At 47.6% G+C, this 21682-nt stretch overlaps 1 protein-coding gene across 4 annotated transcripts in view; it reads left to right on the top strand.

Moving 5' to 3' along the window:
* The window catches only part of DPP6 (dipeptidyl peptidase like 6), a 571444-nt gene that overhangs the window by 151483 nt on the left and 398279 nt on the right, over positions 1–21682 (top strand). Inside the window, exon 1 of one of the 4 annotated variants that reach the window (XM_074315063.1) lies at positions 12402–12870. The exons of the other annotated variants lie outside the window; for them this stretch is intronic. Coding sequence (XP_074171164.1) covers positions 12640–12870 — 231 coding nt within the window. The 5' untranslated portion in view covers positions 12402–12639. Of the gene's footprint in view, positions 1–12401; positions 12871–21682 lie in introns of those variants that run through there. 4 annotated transcript variants of the gene reach the window in all.

Raw genomic sequence — 21682 nt, 5'->3', positions numbered from 1 at the left:
GTCCAAGGTCCTCGATTTATTGGCTATTTCCTCGGAAAGGGTGTCAGCCATCATAGCGTACCCTCTAGTCTCTGGATGCTTTTTATCCTGGGAGGGGGAGGGAGTGGAGGAGCAAGAGGAGGGCGGAAGAGGAAAGTGGTAGGTGGAATAAGCCAACCCAGGCCCAAGGCAGCTTGTTTACAATCCAGCCATCGCTTCCCTCTGCATCGCTCCCTTTCTGCTCCCCCCTCATCAATGCCTGAAAGTCCACTATCCCATCCGCTGAGGGCCCAGTGGACAAAAAGGCCCAAGGCGATCCAGGATCCCTTCTGAACCACGGAATTCTTGGCACACGCACCCGTCTATGTGACAGGTCCGTCCTCCAGGACGAAGGGGAACTTAGCTCATTACTGTTCCCCGCCCCCACCCCCCACCACCAGGAATATCTGAATCTTCAATAAATGGAAAGACAGTTATGGTTCACTTACTGACTTGACTTTAATATTTCTGAGAGCATTTAAAACATTTATGGAGCAGCAGTGTTCTTTTTCATTGGAAACAAACGTCTTTCAAAGGCTGCCTCATTTCCTGTGTGATCCCTTGAATGCAGAAGTGGTGTGATCAGAATGAGGGCCGCCCCCAGCCAGCCAGGGCCCAGCCGCCGGCATTTCTGAGCGCCCTAGCACCCTCAAGCGGCCGTGTCAGGCTCTGAGCTGCCCTCCCTCCTCCGCTCTGCTCCGGCTGTTTGTTTGGCTTTGCCTTCTCTGTCGTTGGTTTGTTGCTTTTATGTTTGCAGTTGATGGAGTTCATCACGGCATTGTCAAAATCAAAAGCTGTCTGGGAATTTGCCAGGTTGTTTGAAATGGTGGGGATGCCGCCACAGGTGCTGTGGGTGTGGGCCCGGGGAGAGAAGCGCTAGGGACAGAGCCAATCAGTGAGCCTGTGAGGAATGTGTTTGTCTGGTTCCTCCTGTTTCCTTCTCCCGGATCAAGGCAAGGAACGAACAACAACACACAGGGTCCAGAGAATCAAAACAGGCTGCGCGGTGAAGGCAACACACTCTACGAGCTTGTGTCTCTTGCTTTTCTCCCAGTCCTGGAGAAATCGTCTGAAACACTGCTGGCCCTTTGCTAAACAGGGCCGGTAATGACGATGTGGAATTTGCATTAATCCAACTTTTGGGGGGGGCGCCACCTCTGGGGGCTGGGTTAACACTCGAAGGCCTTGCCGCTCCCACGTGCGAGTCCAAAATGACATTTTCTTTTGTGACATAATAAAAACATATACATGTACTGAACATTAGCTCCTTCCCAGCTATTCTGAATGCCGAGTTCTGCGTGTTCATCAGACCTGGGTATCTTCGCTTGTGTCTTGCATTCTTCCTCTGATTCCTGGTGCCTGTGGCACAGCCGTGCCACCCCTGGGGCCTCAGGACTCTCAGTGCTGTCACCTGCTCACAGCAGCTCTGGTAGGAGGGACTCCAAACTGGCTGATCTGACGCCAGCTCAACGTGTGCTTCTTGGGAGCTGTTTAGGGCCAGGAGGTGGCATATTTGAAAGCACTTTGAGTCAAAAGTACCGATGAACATAAGAGGTGTTTGTTTTTTTTAATTGGTAGAGCAGCAGTTCTCTCCTCCCTGGCCGCTCCTGCTCTGCACCCACACTCCTCTGTGGCGTTAACATCCCTGGATAGAGACTATCTCACTGGACATCTTTCTTCTCTTCACATACATGACAGTTCTTGGGGAGCTGAGATCCATTTTCCTCCAAATGAAGTAGTTGGAGGAACATGTAAAAGTCAGTGAAGACTCCAAATACAGTGGCATTTCCCCTCAGAATCATAGACAATGGTGGAAAAGCTGAATGATGTGTCGTGTGGGTTGTTAGCTAGAGGCAGCCACGATTTTCCTGAAGGGCAGGTGTGTATGAGAAGCTCGGTCCCTCCACAATAACAGTCTCTGCTGTGGGTGAGGCTGATGGAAGGAGCTTCTCGGAAGATCCCCCCCCCCCCCCGTTGCCCATGAGAAAACTGGTGCACGTGCATTTTCCTCGTGCAAAGAGCCCACCTGTGGGGGAGCTGCAGGGCACACTGTGCCTGTAATTACACTTTTGGGGACCTATCAGTTCCTGATGGAAAGGGGCTGTAACAGAGGGGTGTCTGTGTGGGGTGGGCGGCTTCTGGTTTTAGTTCAGCTCCCCGCTGTTAGTTAGGGCCCTGGGCTTCCGTCTTCGCCAGGATGGTCCTTTCTCTCATGGCTACAAAGAGGTGCAGCCGCTCTGAGCCTCGCGATCTTCATACAACTGTGTTTAGAGACAGAAAACTCGGGGGACAGAGCAGGCAGGGGGCAGGGGAGAGGAGGGTCCCTTCTCTTACCCCTCTCTGTTATCAGGAAGGAAAAAAGTCTTTCCAATGACCACCCAGAAAACTCTTTACATCTTCAGCCACTTAGATGGCCTGAGCTGAGAACACAAACCCTGTATTGGTCGGCAAAAAGTGCGAGGGGGCGGAGCTAGATTTGGGCTAGAAAAGGTGGGTGGTCATCACTGAGAGTGAACTGTGAGAGGAAGGATGTGCGTACAGAAAGATTTCCCATAATTTCCTCCGGAAAACAAAACCATGCTTTGGCTTTCTCCAAGGCACCACCTCAATGAACAATGTCCGGCCCTTTCCCAGGGTGCAGTGCGGTACAAGTCTAAGGTGGTTTTCTACGTCAACGAGCAATAAGGAGATGCTCTGTAGAAATCCCCCTGGATGCCTTGAGCCGTTGGAGCTGATCAACACCATAAAGGGAAATGGTGAGAAGATAAAAGTCACAGAAGCTGGGAGCAGGGAAGGGCTAGTCAATGTGTCACACCCCCAACCTCCTCCGCAGGTGACACTTGAAACACCTAGAATTGTGATCATCTGAGCGAGGATTTCTTCCCCTCAAACACCAGTGACCTCAATGGGAGAAGGAAGAGTCTCTAGATCACTTGCTGTGTTTTTCTTCCTGTCGCCGTGCTAGCTCGTGCAGGAGGTTACCGTCACTCCACTGTCATCGGAAATGGCCACCAAGGGCCGGGTGTGGCCTAACCATTGGGGTGCTCTGTGCGAAAGAAATGCCGTCATTTCCAGGGGCTGTTTTGCATTATGTGGCTAAGGCCCAAGCAGGCAGCCCTCCCGAGGAATCAGCTGCTATCTGTTAAGTTCCGGGCCTGCAGCTCATAGTTTGTGATGGGAAGATGCAATAAAATGCAGATGTAATCAGGGGATAAAATGGTAGACTAGTACCTAGTCCAAGTTTTCCATTAAAGTGACCCCACCTTTTTTTTTTTTTTGCATTTTCAAATAGCTAACTTTATCGTAAGTGGAAAGGTAGACACAGAGTAGATTCAAACCTGCTTAATTTTATTGGAACTAGCTCAGTTGACTGCAGAATGGGGTCTTCATCATAACAGGACCACATGCATCTCAAACCAAAGGTGATTCTTCCCTAGCCATCTGCCAACCCCTGCTGGGTCTGAAGGCTTATATTTTATTTTGTCATGAATTCTGTAGCCTGTCTCATAGGATATTAGATTTGATAGTGTTATATTATTTTTCTTGGAGCAAATGAAGTGCTCAAGAAAGATAATCATCTGATAGATTTGGGTATTTCAACTTGGAAACAGGATTTATTTAGATCACAATCAGCCATTTCCATCTCATTTGGCATTGAACTTGAGACTGTGTGATGTCAGAGCTCTGAGAGAGAGAGAACTACAGGAATCCTGAAAGACAGATCGGAATATAGCCATCTGGTGCTTTTCCTCTTGTCACAAAATGGCTAGCAATCCTTCACAGTCCTTTGAAAGCATTCATCTACCCATCGTTTTTCGTGAAGATCGAACAGGTTCTGTATAAATGGTGCAATTTAGGTATTGTTGGGTTACAGAGAAATAAAATGGCGGCGATTATGGGTGCAATACAGAGGGCTGAGGTCACAGGGCTCCATCAGGGACTCAAAGTACAACCAACACAACAGATGGGCCCCACATCATCCTACTGTAGCCAAGAGTCAATTTTGTTTTTGCTGTGAGTAAGGAAAAAAACTGTCCAAATTGCAGGCTGATTGCACTAATGGATTTATTTCACCAGCAGGCAATTTCTGTTTACCTGTCAAGCAAAATAGAAATATAAGTAATTGTTAGGGGACTTCCTTTTTTGAGGGCAAGTTCCAATGATTTGAAATGCAATTAGTCGTATAGACAAACCTGAACTTCCCCTTAATGGGAAGGAAATTGTTCAGAAATGGGCAGACTGGAGTTGACAGAGTTACCGTGCACGGTGAATTGAATTCCCCCCATGCAGCACATGCGTGCCCTCATTTCAGTTTTATTGCTCCTAATGTAATATTTGCACGAATGAGAACCCAGTCACTGCTTCTCGTGTCGGACATGTCAGCATAGGCACGATTTAGCATTTTGCACGGATATCTCTTGTGTGTGCTCGAGACACTGTGAAGACCCAGAGCTTGACGTTTCTTTTCTGTCCCAGGGTTGAGTCTCTGCCTTCACATTTGGGATCTGTTGTGTGTATATGGATAGTTACCCAGAAATGGTGAACATGAGAATGTGATACAGAGAGCATGTTAAAATTCAAGAACTGTTGAGCCACCTGAAGTGACATCAACCCATTTTTTAATTTGTAGGTATGTCCCATGGACATTTGGAGGGAATCTTAAGAGACGGAGGAAAAAAATAACGAAGTGGATTGTGTAATGAACATTTTAAGGTGCCGTAAAGGAGTCGATTCAGGAAAATTAAGTTCATAAAAGTCAGTTTTCAACTTAAATATGTTTATTAACTTCATCGATTTTTAATTCACGACAAGGTTTTTTTTTATTGCATTAAGAAAAGAGCAATGAGTCTAAATGAGAGGCAAAGAGGACTTTTTCATGAAATCAGTTTTTGAAAGGAAGGCTTTTTATTCTTCTTGCAATTCTGCAGAGCTGATCTGCCCAATTGCAAATATTCTGGCAAAATGGGAGAGGCTTTCTGCTAATGTGCAAAACCAAAGGCCCTCTGAGATCAACCCCAGTAGGCATGGTGTCTTAGCTTTGACAGTGTCTTTGGAGTCTGCTTTGTCATTTTGAAACCCGAGGCCAAAGGAGTCCGGGGCTCATGCTGCCTTTGCCGCTCAGCCAGTCGACTGACAGGGAGCTGGGTCACAGAATGAGCGTTTATTGTCTGAGAACCAAAGGTCTGAGAAGGCAGCGGGTTAACAGCTCCAAAAACTGCCGTGACATTCTCAGATCAACCTGGGATATTTTAAGGGGAAATCTGTGCATTCCTCCAGAGGCTACCTGATGGTTCCAGGGGTCGGCATGGAGCCTCCCCTCTGGCGGTGTGGCTCTCAAATGTGGTCACCAACCCAGGTGCAGCGATGACAGTAACCTGGAAAGAATACTAGGCCCTAAAGATTGTAGTTGGCAAGCATGGGGTGGCAGGGAAGCATTGTGACTGGTAAGCAAACATAAGTTTCAGGGTCATTATCTAAAGCAAGGAACTGGGACAGGGGACATTCCAAGCTCAAACCGCAGGGAGGGGGTTGATCAATTGTCAAGCTTGAGGGCAGAGAGAGGTGAGGCCTCTTTTGTGGGAGTCCCAACTAGGCCCTGTTTCAATTTCCCTTTTGGCCATTGTCTTCTTCCTGAGATGAACCTTAAACATGTCAATTCAAGGGCAAACAGCCTTCTGAAAATGTCCTGCAAAGACCAACTGCACTCCATTCTCCTCGGGCTTTGAATCAACTGCTGAGGTAACTTCTGTTTAAATGAGGTAGATGGGCCTTTGCACATTCTCGAAAAACTCCTACCATCTGGAGAAACCCTGCTACGTCCTTGAAATTGGTAAGCCCCATGAGTAAGCACATGTGGTAGGAACCTTCTAGGTCACCTGGATGCCATGTAGAAACGCGCTGTTTTGCATTATTCTAATGCAGTGTTTCTCAACCTTGAGCATGAGTCACCGTCACTTATTAAAATGCACATTGCCAGCCGCTGCCTTGAGTTCTGATTCAGTAGGTTTGGGATGGGCCCCTGATTTTCATTTCTAACAAATTCATGGGTGATCCTTACAGGACTGGCCCAGAGGCCATTCTTTCAGGGCCACTGCGTTATTGGATTGAAAATGCTGCTCTCCTGCAGTAAGTCAGTGGGGCATTGTGGGCGTGTTTGGGATCTAGTGGTTTCTAACAGCCTTTTCCTAATAAAACTAGCAGAGCTGTAAACGTAGCAAAATGAATAAGAAATTGAGAAAACTACATCTGTTCACAAAAAGAAAGGCTTTATCGATCTGGCTGTGGAATTGACAGCGTCTGTCCTCAGGCAGTGTTGGCTGTGATCTGTTTGAAAGCAAAGACTGGGTTCATTTTAGTTCCTCATTTCTTCCTGAGAACATAGCACGGTGACGGGCTCATAGTAGGTGCTCAGGCATTTCCTGGGTAGGCGAGCGGGGTGCTTACAATCCGCACTCACCTTAGCCATCCCGCTGCTCATGCGTGGGTGTGGGTTTTGTTTTAGGGAGCTAGCGATGCAAGCACACTCTGTACCAAAGCATCCCAACGTTGGCGGCTCATGCCACACATATTTAGTCCAAAAGCCACACTCCTGCAGGACTGAAACGTCCAGGAAGCAGGTGGCCCTTCTCCTGCCCTTGACCTGCCTCAGAGATGGCTTCTGGTCCTGACTCGAAGGCGTCTTACTGTCCCTCTTCACCACTTAGAGGAGGCCCTCTTTTCTCTTCCCTCTGTGTCACTCAGCCAGCTGCAACGGCACAGTGACATGTGCCTGCGTGGACCTGCCGGCCGGTTCACGGAGCTTGCGTCACTTCTTTTGCTATTTCTGGCGGACCAGCGCCGTCTTCCTAGGGCGCGTTTCGTCAGCCCCACACTCAGCCCTCCCTAAATTTCAGTCCTGTCTGCCGCCCTAACCCCTCCTGTTCTTCACAACTGGCGTCCTGTTTAGTGGAGTCACATTTTAAGTTTTCTGTGACTATTTCTATGGCTGTGCGAGGGAGGGTAACTTGCATGGCAGGACATGAACAGTAGTCCTGTTCTCTAGGATCTGAAGGAGACCCAGCGTTTGAATGACCTTGTCTCTAGCTATCCTTTTCCAGTCCATTGCTGCTTTCAAGAAAAACCCTGAGAATCCCTTTGGGTGACATATTGCAAAACCAAAAGCCTCACGTGAGGGTCTGAGCCCTGGGTCCCCCATTTAGTTCTGTGGCAGCCTCGGCTTTGGTCTTTCCACACGCTTGCCACCGGTCACAAGATAAAAGCTTTCTCTTCCTCCAGAAAACAACCATCGCCTCTGTTGCTTGGAAAATTGGAGCTCTGAATTGCAGAGGCTCATCAGCATCACTTTAGCTTCAAAGGGAAGCAGATTTAACTTAATTCACCGGACTCAGATAAGCGCAAGGTTGGAAAGGGCACAGAGCCCTACGGGCAGAGCAGAGTCACTTCCCTTCAGAGAGAATATGCCTGATACAGAAATTGAGACATTTCAGGTAATGGCTTGGTGACACTCAAATAATCACTGGGGACACACAGTGACAACACCCTCTCTTCTTTATCTCATGCTCTAAAAATCTTAAGAGCTCTTGGCAAACATCATGGCAACTATCATCAACCTTTAGAAAATGTGAAAAGACAGAAGTTGGTGCGTCCTCTAGGAGGTAAAGTAATTATTTGGACCATTTCTGAGACAACGTTGGTCGTAAAGAGCAAGGTTTTGTAACTATTCAGAGAACGGCAAGGAAGTTTTAGAGAAACAAAATAGACAGCCTACTATTGATTGATCAAGAGCACAGACAAGAATGAGTGACAAGGAAGAGAAAGGGAAGAAAGGAAGGTAAAGGTGGGAGGAAAGAGGAAGTGGGTTATGGTCCAGCCTCCGAGGGGGGAGGTGACAAGTGAGAGGGAGACTCTGCAAAGAAAGGCAGGGTGGGTTCTGACACACCCCTCGCAGGTTCTCACTAGGGGGACGGGAGCCTGTCAGTTGAGTGGGTGGCTGTTTCACTTCTTTGGCCATTAGCTCTGCCACCCCTGTTGATTAAGCACGTGCGGTTGTGTGCGGGCTGCTGGGGGGGTTAGTTGTACTTCTGTTTTCAACTGTGCGTCCATACCAGGCGGCTGCACGATGGCAATCCTAAAATGCAGAGAAAAGTGCTCTTGGCAGATTAAAATTGAACTTCATTAATTTTACAGTAAGCCTTTTCCGTTGGGTTGAAAGAAATGTTTTTCTTTAAAACATATGAATCTTTCAGTACCAATCTGGAAAGCTCAAAATGAACTTCGTTCATTCTTGAATGTTGTGGTTTTGAAAAGCCAGGGACAGACATTCTTTTTCTCTTGTGCGGGACATCACCTGCTTGTAAAGTTTGTAAAGAAGTCATACCACCCAGTCCTAATTGGTAGTCATCATGCAAAAACCATTTTTTAAAGAAAGAAAGACAGAGGGAGAGGGAGAGGGAGGTGGAGAGACTTGAGAATATCCTCTTTATGTATTTAGCACTATTTTCGCAAGCTACCCAATTACTGCTTTATTTCTCCTGATTTATGTGAGTTCAGGTGCTAATATCAGAAAGATACCGATGCCCAGTGTTTTCGGAAGTTCTTCCTCCCTAAAAGGAAGAGTGTGCTACGCTGGCCGTTTCACTTCTCCAATATCAGTGTTTGGAAAAGACTAAAAGTCTTAAATAGCGTTCTGCCCTCCTCCTTCTCACAGAGAAAGGAGAAGTAAACGATGGGATATAATTCTCTCCTAGCAATAAGAAAACCTCTTAGCTAATAAAAATCATGCTTAGGCTGCTGAACTCAGGGTGCTTTTGGTATTTTTATAATGCTTAGCTTGCATGGAGACCCAAAAGTTGCCTTTACTGTCATTAAAAAAAAAAAAAAAAAGACTACCCACCATATTTTGCAGCATCTGCCCAAATCCAGTGAGTTAACATATTTGTTTTGTCATTTGGTTCCAGGGGAAATAAACACACTCGTGCCTTTATTTAATAATAAGGAAGACATAATCCTGGGAAACTAGGTAGGGAAAAGGGTCAGTGGACATAGTTTTTAGTATTGAGGAATTAAAATCTTGGTATGAAACAATCTACAGAATATTTTTTTAAACAAGCCTCCCCATACTTGCCCAATAAGCAGGAATGGAAATCTACTTCAATACAGCCTATTGGGGGAGGTTCAATGATAGGGTGGTTGACAGGGGACAGCTCTTGATGACATGTTCCCTTTTGAAATGCTACAGCTATATTTAAATGCCCACTGCAATGTTTTGCTGCTCGACCAAATATCTTTTTTCCTTATTCGGGGGATAGGGTTCTGAAAAGTTATTGAAGGCCAACAGTGAATTCATTATGTATTGTATACGTTAAGTGCCACCATCTGTACGTCTCTGCAGTGCAGTACTTCACTTATCCTACAGTATTCACCAGCGTACTCTTTTGCATTTGGGACTTCAGAATCCTCACAGTTTATGTAAAGGGACAGCCTGCAATTCACGTATCAGCGTGTAGGGCAGATTTGGACATGAGCATGCACACAAGCTGGGAACACGCGTGCACAGGCTTGCACAGCAAGTCTAAAACGTCCTTTGAAATGAATCGTGTTCCATGTGCAAGGCAGAAGAATGTAGCCAAGTTCTTTTTCAGTTACCTACTGGGCCCTCAGTCTAGACTGCACCTGAGAACCTCTCCCCGCAATGTGTCATCATGTGATTTCTCCCTTCCTTTCACACTTGCCTCAGAGGGGTCCTGCTTGTCCTGAATCCCCATTTCTCGTTTAATTTTCAGGTTTGCTTCTCTCAACACAAATTTGTACCTCCGTTCTTCCCCCTACTGTTTATGAGTTTTATAGTATATATTTTTTTAATTTTTAAAATAATTTTAAAGGGAAATTGCTTATCCTGTTGTCTGAATATTTTAATTAGGACTTTTAACTTGGACCAAATGGCAATTTGAATATCTACGAGCTCACCTGAAAACATAGCTTTTAAAAGTGAGGGACACGCATATCTTCTGTATCTCATGTTCAATCTATTATTGTCGATATCCATAGGTTTATAAATAATCGTGTATGCTATATAAGTATTTCCATAGAAATACTGTTTTGTATAAAATGTTAGTACAGAAATATGTATATGCTTCTTACAGTTGCTGTAACACATGCATGCATATTTCCTCTATATACATATATATTACATAAGTTAGACCCTAACGGCATCTAGATTTAGTGAAATGTCAGTATCCGGCCCCATGGCTAGCAGCAGGAGCTGTCCTTTCAACTCCCTCTTAGGGAAAGGCAGCCCAGCTGGGGCGGGGGATGAAAGCAAGGTTTTCTATTTATCTAAATGTGATGACTTTTAAAGTTTATCGCTTTGTGGCTCTTATAATTGTTGCCTCTGTCTTCCAAAGTAAAGTGGGCCGGGGACGCTCTCTCTGCCGCCCAGGCCTGTGGTGGCACCTCTGCCTGTGTAGGGGGCATCAGCCTGGCAGAGAGCCTCTTCCTATGCAGACACACTGGCTTTCCTTGTTTTTGTAGTTGCTGTAAAGAAACGTGTTTTTAAACTACCTTAAGGATTGCACTTCCTACACAGTGATGGGAAAAACACACAGGATTAAACAGAGGATGGGTGTGTATGAATTTTGATTACAACTGAAAACTGCCCCTCAGGGTCCAAGCTTAGGGAGAGTGTGGAAGGGCCTGGAAGTTCTCCTTTCCCAGGGGATCTATCCGTGAGCATCCAGTTCTCCCTCCGGGGAAAGGAGACAGAGGGAGGGGACAAGTTCAGGACTAGGCAGGGTCTGTCCGGGGTTTCTGGTCTTGGGCAGTGGTGCCAGGAGATGGCCTTGGACTCAGACCCAACAAAGGCTGGCGACCATGGCCTGCTGAGTGGTGGCCTTGCCTGAATAGAAGTCATTGTGGAACCTCAGTGGAGCAGAGCAGGGAGCACTGTGGAGTCCTGGAATGTGACCGTGAAGACCCCACCCTGACCAGGTGTGGAAGGAGCAGGTAGGATCTGAGCAGGTGCAGAATCCCACCTGTCCCCTCCCTCTGGAGTTTGGGGTCCTAGTCCCTGATGACACTCAAGATAGCACAGATCATCGCAACTGCAAGGGCTGCCAACAAAAGTGAAGGGACCTCATGAGGAGGATGGTGGGGGGCGGGGGGACCGGTGGGCGCTAGACGGGAACCAGTACTGCCCAGAGCCTCTAGAAGGATGACAGCGCGGATTCCAGAAGGTGGGAGAGGGGCCCGGAGGCCAGGAGGGAGGAATCCACGCTAGGAAAGGGAGGGACGTCTGAGTGGGAGCCGAGCCCCGAGCCGTAGTTCGCGTGTCTCCACACAGGGGCGCTGGAGCACGTTGTACTGCAGAACAGCGAGCGCGCACCCCGACCCCAGCACCTTTCGTGTCCTTTCTACGCCTCCCCCACTAACCCCCAGAGGGGCTCGCTCGGGAGTTGGGGGGCGAGGAGCAAACTTTAGAAAAGTTGTCCGCATCCCAAATGTTTCGGCCTCTGCCTGAGTTGATTGAAAACGAAAATGGAGTTGGCGATCTACACAAATAGGGATGTGTGTGGGGGGGGGCGTGGAATTGAGTTGCTCTGAGGCCCCAGCAGGCTCCGCACCCCCGGCCCCCACCCTAGTCTCCCGCCCCAGCTTGCCTTCCCTGGCCTGGCCTTTCCTTCCTTTTGAGGCTGGGTGGAGGGGAATGAATCTGTTTTCGGAGAAGAGCTTGGTTTGAAAAGGAAAGAGGGCGCGTCAGAAAGCGGTTTCCCCAGCGCTGCTTCCCTGCCAGCCCGACTGTTTACTCTCCCGCACCCCCATGTACCCCCCCAGGGGTCCTGGCTGTTGTGATTTCAAGTTAGGGAGAAAAGCTGGGGGGACACCGGTGGGAGCCAAGGCTGCAGCGGCCGGGGATGCCAGCGCGTGGACGGAGCACAGCGCGGAGGAGGGCGCCCTGGGGTGTTGTCCCCCCAGCCCCCCCACTCCTCACCTTCGGCCTCTTCTCACGTGCTTTGTCCCCCGTGCGACCTCCGGTGGGGACAGCAGAGCTGAGAGCCCCCAGCGCATACCCAGTCCTTGCCCTCGCTCCCAGCTGGTGCCCAGAACCTGCGAGCCCCCCCTCCATCGCCCCCCGCCGTGCCCGCCCCTCCTCGCCGCCAGCCCCTGGCCACCCAGGCGCCATTGCCCGGCGGGTGGCGGGCCGCGTGGGGAGGAGGAGCCGCGTGGGGGCCGGGCGGGGAGCCTGGCGATCTCCGTGCAGGTTCGCGGCTCTCTAGGTGGTGTTGACGCTGGGGCCTGGGCATTTCCCTCCCTGATGCTGTTCTGGACGTTCCTGCCTCTCATCAGGCCCTGCGTGGCCGGGGCGAGGAGTTGAAAACAGAAAGGGAACGAGACAGAGAACACGCCCCCAGACCCGGCCTCGCGGACGCCAGGGGGGGCGGCGGAGGCTGAGCCAGGCGCGGCCGGCGGCGGGCGGAGCGGGAGCCGAGGAGCCCGCTGCCACTTGCCACCCGCCTTCCTCCTCCTCTTCCCTTTCCCCGGGAGGGGGTGGGGAGCGGGGACCCGAGCGGGAGGACGCGGAACAGAAACCCGCCCCGCAGACAACCGGCCGGCGCGCGCGGGCCCATGGCTTCGCTGTACCAGAGGTTTACGGGCAAGATCAACACCTCCCGGTCGTTCCCGGGGCCGCCGGAGGCCAGCCGCCTCCTGGGCGGCCAGGGGCCTGAGGACGACGGCGCGGGGCCCAAGCCCCTCGGAGCCCAGGCGACCGCGGCGGCTCCCCGGGCGCGCGGCAGCGGCGCGGGTGGCCGGCCCCGGTTCCAGTACCAGGCGCGGAGCGACTGTGACGACGAGGACGTAAGACCCTCCTGGTGGGTGGGAGGCGGCACGGGCTCGGGGCCGAGCGCCAGGGGAGAGGCGTCCACCCGCATCTCGGAGGGTGTTTGGCGGTCCTCCCCCCCCTCCCCCACCGCTCCCGGGGGCGCCCCCAAATACACCCTTAACGGCCACCGCGATCGCCAGGGTCCTGGCGCGGGTCTCTGTCTACAGCGGCGGCGACCAGGAGTTGGTGGCTTGAGAGCCGCGTCTGTGGGGCTGAGCTGCGGGGATGTGGAATTGGCTGGGGGTTTCCAGGACGTGTGGACGTCTGCTGTGCACCGCACGGGGCGGTGGGTCCTAAGCAGAGAATTCAGTCTGGTTGTACTTACAAGTTGATTTTTCTTTTTTTTTCTGTTTTAAGACTCTGGAAAGATAATGTCCCAGGCTCTTTTTCTCTCCCTTCCACCTGTCACTGCATTCTATGCATTGTGTGTCCCTTCCCAGCTGCCCTGACCACGCTGTCTACTTCTCACTTCTCCAAGGCACTCCCCCCTCCCCGCCATTGCTGGTGGCAGCTTCCGTGGTGGTGGCGGTGGCGGCCGTGGCGGTGGTGGTGGTGGTGGTGATTGTGGTGACAGTGGTGGTGACGGTGGTGGTGGTGGTGACGGTGGTGGTGGTGACGGTGGTGGTGGTGGTGGTGGTGGCGGTGACGGTGGTGGTGGCGGTGACGGTGGTGGTGGCGGTGACGGTGGTGGTGGCGGTGACGGTGGTGGTGACGGTGGTGGTGGTGGTGACGGTGGTGGTGGTGACGGTGGTGGTGGTGGTGGTGGTGATGGTGGTGGTGGTGATGGTGGTGGTGCTGGTGGTGGTGGTGCTGGTGGTGACGGTGGTGATGGTGATGGTGGTGGTGGTGATGGTGATTAACAACAACAAAATAGAAGCACCAGCACCGAGGCCCAACCACCTGTCCCGGGCCCAGCACAATTTCTGCTGCTGGGCTTCAGGCCCTACCTGTTCATCGCACCTAGCCTTGGACTGGCAACTCTACCTTAGAGTGTGTTAGCTGAAAACTTCTCAGCGAGCACGTTTCCTACTCTTCTCTGAGCTGGACACCTGGGTTTCAGAGGTTGCATTTGCATATCACCTTAGTAACCGATGACTCAGGCAGGACAGCAGGGGGCTGCATAGGTGGATGTGTTCAACCATTTCTGTTGACCCCATCCAGCTATTCAGAGGGCCAGGGGCGACCACCAAGAGAGACAACAACCGTTTTTGAGACCTTCTCTTCCCAGGGAAAAGAGAAAAATCCCAGACAAGCTCTCAGACAGGCAGCAGGGCTGGCTTGGCTGGTGCAGCCCCTAGAGATATGCAGGGTGGTGAAACCCAGCGCATTTACCCTTGAGGAATTCCCACCTGGGCACTGGTCCTCACACAGGACTCTCAGCGGCCCCTGACATAGCCGGGGAGGTACAGGTCCCTGCACCGAGTAGGAATTGTGGTTATTAAACATGTCCTGCCTTGCATCACACTGCTTCACCATTGGCTGTGGCTTTTATAGAGCAAGGTAGGTGAGTGGGGGGCGGAGTTTGAGTGCTTTTCACTTGGGCAATTCTGAAAAAGTCACTGGGGTTGTGTTGTTGCTACTGGTCGTCTTTGGTTTGTTTTATGAATGGAGGATGTGGAGATTGTAATAAAGATGACCTAAATTTGCGCTTGCGTGCACACACACACACACACACACACACACACACACACACACACACACACACAGCCTGCATCCGATCTTGCAAGAGATTCTCTTATTTTCTTTTGGAGTCTCCCCTGGTTCCATGGAGACAATCAGAGATGTGTCCCTCACTTCAGTGGGTCAGGACCTAAGGGAAAATCAGGAATTCTTCAGGCTTCTAATTTGAGGAACTGGACGTCTTTGAGGAAAGGTTTCATTGGGGTTGGTGAAAAATTCTGGAGGATTATACTACTGGAAATCTTGGGAAAGACAATTCAGCTGCAGTGCAGATGGAAATGATGCACTTTTTGCCTTAAATCTAACTTAAAACTGTCAAATTGTGTTATGCCTGGGTTGAGAACGATGCAATTTCTTCTCACAGTCTCTAGGTGTCGCTAGGGGAAAGGAGAGGCAAGATGTTCTGAATTCTGTTTCAGATGCTCTCCACCCATCTTTTTTTTTTCTTTTTTTCTTTTTCATCTTTGCCTGGGGCATATAGTTCCTTCTTTTCAGGCTGACATTTGTCTAGAACTGTTTCTCAGATAAGCAAAAGAGTTGAACTAAGGAACAAATTGAGGATTTAACATTTGCAAATTATTTCTACTGACGAGGCCTGAACAGCATCTCTAACTTAAATTCATTAAGTCCTGACATCGTTGTTTTTTCTCAGAAAATTTAGAAGTGTGTGTGTGTGTTGTATGTAATTATAAGTATAGCATATGTATATGCAGTATCTTTATGAAATACATAAACGTATTTGATATGTGCGATTAAACCAATGACACGGGGCTAAAAGGTGGCATCAATTTCTTAAAATCTTTATGTGCTTGTCTCAGAAAAGTTATTAAAATTGGAAAAATATGTCTAAAAATTGACTCAGAGATAGATGTGCGTAGTAAACAAATCGCTTTACCTCCAGGAGCACCGTGTGTAATTAGCTTAACATAAGAGGTACTAGTTAAACACAGAGCTATAAAAAACTGCTTTTCTGATACCTGCCCTTGTCAAGATGAAAGAATCTTGAGTAATCATTTTGCTACCCAAATTTAATCCTGAGCATACACGACTAACTGGGAACATGTTGCCTGTTATTCTACGTGTCTTGACTCAACCATTTGAAACATGCACTTCAGCAGTTTGAGGAGCGGCTTGCTTAGGTGGGTGCTGTCTGCGGTGCTGAAGTAGGCTCTGTGTTAGCGCCCGGGGAATCGCGGGCAGCTCTCTGCTCAGTTACAAACTAAGGTGAGTGGGTGACTTCCCTGCTCTTCTGTGGCTTGTCAGTCAGAGAAAGCTGTTCCATGGCACAGAAGCAGCTGCCCTGCCATGGTCACTGAGATGATGATAAGGAGCATACTTTTAAAACTCAGTGGGCTCTGTACCTCTTGCCTTTCACCCACAAAGGGGAAACTAAAATGAGTTCTTGACCTCTGTATTTGTGCAAACATGCAGGCCTGACTAAGATTGAGAGTGGGTAATTCCCCCCTCCCACGTTTAAATTTAAGGTAGTCACAAGGTCTCGCACAGATAAATCAGATGGTGAGGTTTGCGTAGCAGGTAATGAACTAGCATTGCCTCACCTACTTGCACAAACTAAACGTGTACGGGAACCCCCCACCCCCCAATACAGCACCACAGAAAAGCCTGTTTTGGGCGGTGGTCAGTTCTAAGATGTGAAGTTTAACTGTGACATAGAAATACAGCCACAGCGTCTTTTCTGTCAGGGTTTCCTCCTCCATCTTAGATTTATTTAAATGTGAAGTCAATTACTTGAGCAACCCCTCTGAGGAATCAATAGCTATTTTGATTTAAAGTTCATTTTGCAGGTTTAAAAATAAGTTGCCTCTTAAAGGAAATGTTGATGGAAGTGACTTTTAATAGAATTTAGTCACTTCCAACAGGAATTAACTGTGATGAATTTTAAAATACTGAACTTTGTCACACCCCTGCTTGAGCATTTCCCTTTGATTTCTTTTAAAACGATTTTTCATTAAAATGTTGTTGGCAGACAATATTATGTTAGTTTCAGGTGTATCTTTATGATTTTTTAAAGGACTTTGGAGGCCTCGGTGATGGTCAGAACAATAGTCTTGTTGAGGTCACATCAGCATGTGTCTTTATTCTTCATTTTTTGGTGACATGTGATTTCCTAACAATACAAATGCAATGACAACAGGATTTTAAAACAGCAAATTGGCTGAAACGGGGATTGACCAATGAATCACTACTCATGATCTCATGATGTCTACTGGCCCGACAGGGCCAAGTTCATGGCCCTTTCAGCAACCAGCCCATCTCTCTCTCCGTCTTGATTTTTTCCACCGGTACGATGTCAGCATCCTGTTAAGTTCTGCTTGGGATTCATCAGCTTTAATTTTTTAAGTAGCTTGACTCCACAAATTTGTTTATATGCCCTATTATTTTTCTTCTGCTCTGGTTTTAAATGTTGTTTTTAAAATATTTAATTCCACATTATTATCCTAACACATGAAAAAAAGGCTAAAGCATCCAGTTATCTCTTCATACTTGATCCCATTCCTCTCATTACTAACTTGGAAATGCTTAGTGGACTAACCTCCGGCCTGGCTATGGGACAGTATAGGACAGCTTTCACTGAGGATGCTTGTAGAGTTACGACCTCCACTCCTTGTAAAGAAAGTACCTACAGAACAGGTGCTGTTGTATGCTGGGTCCTGGGAAGTGCTCAGTGAATATATTAACATGTTGTTGCTATTACTAATAATATTACCGTGTTTCCCTGAAAATAAGACCAAGCCAGACAAGCAGGTCTACTGTGTCTCCTGGAGCAAAAATTAACATAAGACCCGGTATTATATTATATTTATTATATATTATATTATATTATATTATATTATATTATATTATATTATATTATATTATATTATAAAGACCCAGTAGTAAAATAAGACTGGGTCTTATATTAATTTTTGCTCCAAAAGTCGCATTAGAGCTGATTGTCCAGCTAGGTCTTATTTTCAGGGGAACACGATACCCCTTACTCCTTCCTTCGCCACCAGTTCTTCCTTCTTTTCCTGCAAAGAGAAACAAAGATCACCTTCGTTGGTCCCTACTGCCAGCTCTGGCTACTGTCCTGTTTTTCTTGCCTTCTTTTCCTGTCCAACTTCTTAACCAAGCAGTTACCCCTGATCACTTGTTATCAGTAACCCTTGTTTCCTTATTTCGCCTGGTGGCAGGCTTACACTCTGTCTTCACTACAGCAGCTGCACACCAAATGCCATCGATGTTCTCTTAATGACTTGATATATGGCCTCTCGGATTCCTCTTTAGTCTTTGTGCCTATAGCCTTTGGTCTTGATGACCGTCATCCTTCACATAAAGCTTTTGTGTCATGTGTCTTTCCTGATGCTACGTGAATTCATGCCCTGCCCCTCCTCTCTCTCTCTCCCTCTCTCTCTGAACTTGGCCTTGGAGTTCTTTGGTAAATCATTTCCTTCTTCTGCCCTTAATGTAGGAGTGTGGGGGAGCCTACATTCCAAGGTTTGGGTCCCCACTATTCTAGTCTTTCCTTTCCTGCCTTCCTTCTTAAGGTAAATTCGGAATTAGCTAAATTGGAATGAAGATAAAGGGAGCTGAGTATGTTCTGCAGCTTCTGTGTTAGGAGCTGATGAAAGCAGCGTCATTATGCTGATGGACGCCTCCGAGCATTTCTTCTGAGATACTTTGCTTTTCTGTTTTACAGACTCGTAGCATTGGAAGCGCCCAGTGACCACCTTCCTGAGCTCTTCCAGGCTCTTGTTGCACAGGTCGGGCAGCTCGACGCTGTATCAGTTCTGTGGTGGTGACAAGACATCCACACGCAGTAGATACTTTGCCTTTGCTCCTCTCTTTACAGCTGCTTAGTCTAAATACCTTTCTGTCTAATCCCCTTCATTCTCCTGCTATATGTAAGCATGTACGCATTACTTTCTCTCAACGTCTTAGTTTCTTTCTTGTAACATGAAGTATCCCCTAGCTCAGCCTTGAGGTCCCCTGTGGGTTTAATGCCCTGTAACTATATCGTAGCGTACTGCTGGACGCAGTAGCCATCCTCCTGAAAAGTTAGAGTTTTTGCACGTCAGGACCTACTTGAAACACAGGGCAAGTGTTTACTACCTAAAACCATCTCTCTGTGAATGTTGTCATAAAGCGAACGATCGCTCAACTTTTTAAACTATCGTTCTATACCTCTAGAGAATTTTCTGAAATTTTGTCTATAACAAAATTACATGACAGAGAATGTGGTGCTAATTAGGGAGTTGTCTGTATTGAGGGAAGTGAGACTAGTGACGTGGACAGAGTTCCAGCTGAGTGACAGGTGAAGCCACATATAGCAACAAAACACGTGGCCTCTGCACTGCACTTTGTAGTCTTTAAAGCGTGCCTGCCTGTCCCTCGTGTCTCCATAATTGCCTTGGCTAGAGAGGAAAACCATAGCAAAGAGCTAATCTGTTGGCTTGAAAAATTAATAAGGGGAAGCCTAATTTCTTTTCATTTGGATGAGTCAATTGTCAACTGCGAATTATAGCAAACAAATTTCAATGTGTTAACAAGCCTTTGCTATCTATAGCCGGCCAAAAACGTATGTATTTGCTTAAAGCCAAATTTGTTTGTGAAACACGACAATTGTGCCTTCCCAGTGGATTTGAGCTGTGTCACAGGAAGGCATTTGCAGGTGAGCACGGAAGCCTACTTTCTACGGCATGCATTTTACTGCTGCTCGTGCAGCTTTTTAATAATTTACTTGTATATGTTACCGTAGATTTAAGGAGGTCTGAAGCATTAGAATAACATAATATTAGACTTTTGACAATGGAATCCACTTATTTTCCCACACGAGATTAATATTGTAGCGTCACTATGTACACAGGAATTTCTCTAGTTGTTGGTTTTGGATTTTTTTTTTCTTCATAAAATGGAGCTTTTTAAAAATTTCGTACCCAAAGCTTTTTCTCCTTTCGAGTCAGAATGATTAATGAGTTTAATTTTTGCAAGCAACTGGCAGGAGTTGCTGAGTAAGATGTTCACGCCGATTGTATATAACCCTGTTCCCTTTAATTACTGTGATGATAACCAGGCATTTACCAACTGCGTGCGGAATGCTTCTCTGCAGCCTACGGTATTGATCCCAGGCGGGGAGCCTTGCCTTCCCAAGTAATACGGAGCGTGATCCTTTCCAAACGAAATTCTGCCTAATGTAGTGTTTAGGGCCACAAGCACCCATGTGCCCTTTTATGATTTGCTTCCACTTTAAGCACATTGGTTTGATTTTATGTACATGTAAGAAATACTCAGGCTTTCTGGTTAATGACTCTGGGAACGTTTATCTTTGGAAATGATCACATGTTGTGAAATTACCCAAAAAGGAACATTTTAAAACTGGATAACATCTCATTTTACACATGGGAAGATGATCAGTAATTATGTGAATAATATTTGGCAGATCCCTGTGTTCTGGGAGCCTCCGAGAACCCCAGCCCTCTGTTGTCTCCTGGGTTCTGCTCGTAGACTCCGCGGTGCCGCCGTCCAGAGGAGGAATTGACTTCCTCGTATCATGGAGTTGAAAACCGATGGACATCATGAAACCTGACAGTCCACCTCCGTGAGTGGACGTGGAGGTGCTGATTGTCCAAGGGAAAAAACAGTGTTCTCACAGCAGTGTCAGGTTTTGCCAGACGTGGTTTCCCCAATGGTTTGACTGTATTCCTCCATCTATTGCTTTCTGTTTTCCTCTATTTCCTGCAGCATCCAGATCCATCTGGAGGACAGGAAATGTTTAGTTTTGCCCCATCATTGAGGAATGTGTAGATATATTACCGTATACAATATAGTTACACATTGCTGCATTAATTACAGTAATTCTGTCTTTAAAATACATCTTGCTAAATGGTAAACAAGAGGAGGTAGAAAGGATGAATTGGTCTCCTCAGTTCCAAATTGGAGACGATGCTTATGTTGCTTATATAGCATGAAGACGGGAGGCCAGTAAGGCCTGCAAGGTCCAGCGGGTAGGATTCTAGGCATTGAATCCCCTGCTTCCCCGAGTCAGAACACCTCAGGCGACAATGCAGAGGCTGTGGGGTGAAAGCTGAGTACAAGGCAGGGATTGGAAGTGTGGGGGGCTGTGGGGAAGGCTCCTGGGGCTGATGAGAGCATGGCTCCCTGGCCCTGAAACGGCCTGTACCTTTAATAAAAGGCAAGCCTCTCAGTCATCTCTGCGTATGCAGATAAACAGCTTGGGGGCCTTAACGTCATCCTAACAGTGTATCTAATGGAAATGGGGAAAAACACACACACACACACACACACACACACACTTTTATTTTTAATTGAAAAGGAACTGAAGGATTTTCCAGGGCACCACAGTCACTGTAAAACTGTATTTTTAACTTCTATAGTGTTCAGATTTCACTTGATGGCGTAGATAATTTTTGGTCAACTGCGACCTGTTTGTTTTTTTAAAAACGGGAATAGAGACTATAAGCGTCTTCTCCAATGTGGAACTGAGGAGACCGATTCATCCTTTCTACCGCCTCTTGTTTACTCTTTAGGAAGATTGATTTCAAAGACAGAATTCCTGGAATTAACACAGCAGCTCTCATACAGCAATGGGCTCTTTGTTTGCTGTCTGTGATGTTTATGTAATTGTCCATGTCCATTATAGTTTATATATTGTGCACATAACATATTTAAGGTGGCACCGGCCAGAAGAAGACCTGACATGGAATCAGCTTTGAAAGAACCAGGAACCCAGGAAGCATATAAAGGGAGAGGGGGCAGGATGAGCAGAAATTAAAGGTGGGGAAACACAAGAGAGACTCTCTGGTCTCAGTTCCCCAGGCATTCTCTCCAAAACACTCAAGTTTTCTGAGCTGCATTCAAACCCTTTATATGACTCATGCAAAAATCCCATCCAGTCACTTTTTTTAAAAATTAAAAACGAATGGAAATGAGAAACCTGTATGAAAAGTCTGGAGAGGTGAAGTTATCTCATCTCTGAAAACATTTAGAGTCACGGGGTGTTTACACCCTTATGAGGGAGCCAACCCCGTGGGAGCAGCTCTGGTCCCCGGGGAGGCATGTCCCGTCCTCTGCGCCTCTGTGGCTTCT

The sequence above is a fragment of the Rhinolophus sinicus genome, linkage group LG11 (genome assembly GCF_036562045.2).
Source record: "Rhinolophus sinicus isolate RSC01 linkage group LG11, ASM3656204v1, whole genome shotgun sequence".
Lineage (NCBI taxonomy): Eukaryota > Metazoa > Chordata > Mammalia > Chiroptera > Rhinolophidae > Rhinolophus > Rhinolophus sinicus.
The sequence above is the reverse complement of the archived record's forward strand: the minus strand, read 5'-3'. Positions and strand labels throughout refer to the sequence as shown.